General features: G+C 63.7%; 1 protein-coding gene across 2 annotated transcripts in view; it reads left to right on the top strand.

Annotated features, from left to right (window-relative positions):
• EIF3K (eukaryotic translation initiation factor 3 subunit K) overlaps positions 1-1,661 on the top strand; it is a 2,382-nt gene extending 721 nt beyond the window's left edge. Inside the window, exons 2-8 of one of the 2 annotated variants that reach the window (XM_026057023.1) lie at positions 178-276; positions 398-498; positions 795-898; positions 998-1,064; positions 1,148-1,225; positions 1,320-1,445; positions 1,526-1,661. In XM_026057023.1, coding sequence (XP_025912808.1) covers positions 178-276; positions 398-498; positions 795-898; positions 998-1,064; positions 1,148-1,225; positions 1,320-1,445; positions 1,526-1,557 — 607 coding nt within the window. In that variant the 3' untranslated portion in view covers positions 1,558-1,661. Of the gene's footprint in view, positions 1-177; positions 277-397; positions 519-794; positions 899-997; positions 1,065-1,147; positions 1,226-1,319; positions 1,446-1,525 lie in introns of both variants that reach the window. The other variant, XM_026057024.1, reaches the window with a different exon arrangement.
• The last annotated feature ends 1,041 nt before the right edge of the window (positions 1,662-2,702 follow it).

Here is a 2,702-nt window from a genome sequence, read left to right as displayed (position 1 = left end):
AGGGGCATTGACTTGGAATGGGGGCACCTCGGACTGGGGGGGGGTAACACCCCGGTATGGGGGATTGGGAGTGTGTTAGGGACATCCCCTGGTACTGGGGCACCTGATGCTGGACAGGGGTGGGGGTACGGCCGCAGGGGCCCCCACAACGCCTCAGCGGCGCCTCCCCCCGCCCAGGTACAACCCCGAGAACCTGGCCACGCTGGAGCGCTACGTGGAGACTCAGGCCAAGGAGAACGCCTACGACCTGGAGGCCAACCTGGCCGTGCTGAAGCTGTGAGCGGGGCGGGCGCCTCCGGCCCGGCGTGGGGCTGTGGGCTGAGGCCTGCGCTGGCGCTTACACCAGTGGGGTTGTGCCGGGCCTCCCCGTCCCCTACCGCCTTCCTCTTCCCCGCAGGTACCAGTTCAATCCTGCCTTCTTCCAGACCACCGTCACGGCCCAGATCCTGCTCAAGGCCCTGACCAACCTCCCCCACACGGACTTTACTCTCTGCAAATGTATGATTGACCAGGCTCATGTATCCTCCCAGGGTGTCTGGCTGATGTGGGGTGGTGGTGGGGGGCTTCACGACTTCGGGGGCCCTTGGGGGGATGAGTCAGGTCCCCCTCCAGTCCCCGGTAAATTCAGTGGGGCATTTTTGTCCTCAAGCGCTGGAAGCTGCAACCTGCCCATTGCTGCTGAGATGGGAGAGGACCTGAGTTGTGATTGTGGCTTTGTGGAGACGCGAAACCGGGGGTGTCCGAGGGGGGAGGGCAGCTGTGAGCGGAGCCGCAAGGTTCTGGGCTCTTTTTAGCGCGTTTCCCTCGACTCCTCCGCCCTCAGCAGGAGGAGAGGCCCATCAGGCAGATCCTCTACCTGGGCGAGCTCCTGGAGACCTGCCACTTCCAGTCCTTCTGGGTGAGTTTCCTCCCTGCAGCTGGGCGGCTCTCGTTCAGCACGGTGTCACCACCTGCCAGGATGAGGATGTTTAACGTTTTTTTTCCCCCCTTGCCACAGCAAGCCCTGGATGAGAACATGGAGCTCCTGGATGGGATCACTGGCTTCGAGGACTCTGTGAGGAAATGTGAGTGGGGCCGGCGGCACCGTCAGCGCGGCCGGGGTGGGCGGCCGGCCGGGCTGACGGTGGCCCTGGGCTTCCTTCTGCAGTCATCTGCCACGTGGTGGGGATCACGTACCAGCACATCGACCGCTGGCTGCTGGCCGAGATGCTCGGAGACCTCTCGGGTAAGGCGAGACGAGCGAGCCCGGCGCGGGGCGGGCCATGGGGTGAGGCCGTGGGCTGAAGCCGTGTCCCCTCTCTTCCCCCGCCCCGCTGCAGACGCCCAGTTAAAGGTCTGGATGAGCAAATACGGCTGGACGGAAACGGAGCCCGGGAAGATCTTCATCTGCAACCAGGAGGAGAGCATCAAACCCAAGAACATCGTGGAGAAGATCGACTTCGACAGTGGGTATCGGGGCACGGGGCGGGAGGGCATCCCTCCCCCCGCCGGCCCGGGGCCCCCACGCTGACCCCTTTTTCCGCAGGCGTCTCCAGCATCATGGCGTCATCCCTCTGAGCCCCACACGTCCGCTGCCGTGCTGCTCCCGGGACACCGTCGCCAACTGTTTTAATCGCTCCTTCTTTTAACCGTTGTCTCAACCAGTAAAAGAGACACCTTGAGGCTGCTGTGTTACTCGGGGGGGCTGAACGTGGCGGTGCAGGGCCTAGAGCTGTAGTAGTCCCTGGTCTGTGTGTTTTTTTTCCCCCCTGGCTCCTGCCTGAACTGAGGCTGCTTTGGGACTTCCTCGGAGCATTTCAGCCCCAGGGGTGAGAGAAGCTGGACCAAAGCAGGGCCTGGGGGTGCTCAGCAGCAGGAAGCCTTGGGCCAAGGGTGGCTTAGGGTTGTGGCCCCATGGCGGCTTGCTGTGGGGGTCCTGGGGAGGGGACTTGGGAGCTCATCACTGCACAGGGGTGTTCCTCGGGGTGGGGGGAGAGGGGAACATGGGGCTGGGGGGGGAATGAAACCTGGCGTCCTGCTGCTTTTCCTGCTTTGCTGTTAGTCCCGAGCTATGGGGCAGGACTGGGAGCCCGGTGCTGGCCCGGATGGGGTCTGGGGCAGGCGGCTGGGCCAGGCTAATGTGAACATGGGGGGCAAACCTGGCCCAGGGTGGGGGGCACATCCTGCGGCTGTCCGGGACCTGCCTTTTCCCCCCCGTCTTTGGGAGTGGGGAGCCAGAGCATAGCACTGTCTGGGGGCTGCTGCTTTGCCTAAGCCCCGCCCCTCACCATGGGAGCCATGCCCACTTCATGAATATTAATGTAAGGCCCACCCACAGCACTTTCCCTGGTGGGCCTCCCCACGTTGTTCAGGGGCCTGCTGAATATTCATAACTGTGGGAAGGTTAAACACTGCTATTAGATATTAATGACCACCTGGGTCCCTGCCCTCTCATGAATATTTAGCATTGTTAATATTAATGAGGGCGCCGCACCGTCTGTTAGCGGGGGCGGGTTTACATGGCTGCTCATTGACAACGCGCCTGGGGCGAGGCCTCATGAATATTAATCGGTGCCCTTTTAGCCCCGCCCCTCGTGCGTATTCGCCGTGGCGCCCGCGCCTGCGCCTTGAGGCCGCGGCGGGGCGGGAAGGTCCCGGCGCATGCGCCGCCGCACGGGCGGCGGGGTCTCCCTGCCGAGCCGGCAGGGGGCGCGGGAGGGTGG

Source organism: Apteryx rowi, unplaced genomic scaffold (assembly GCF_003343035.1).
Source record: "Apteryx rowi isolate R43461 unplaced genomic scaffold, aptRow1 scaffold_1356, whole genome shotgun sequence".
Taxonomy (NCBI): domain Eukaryota; kingdom Metazoa; phylum Chordata; class Aves; order Apterygiformes; family Apterygidae; genus Apteryx; species Apteryx rowi.
The sequence above is the reverse complement of the archived record's forward strand: the minus strand, read 5'-3'. Positions and strand labels throughout refer to the sequence as shown.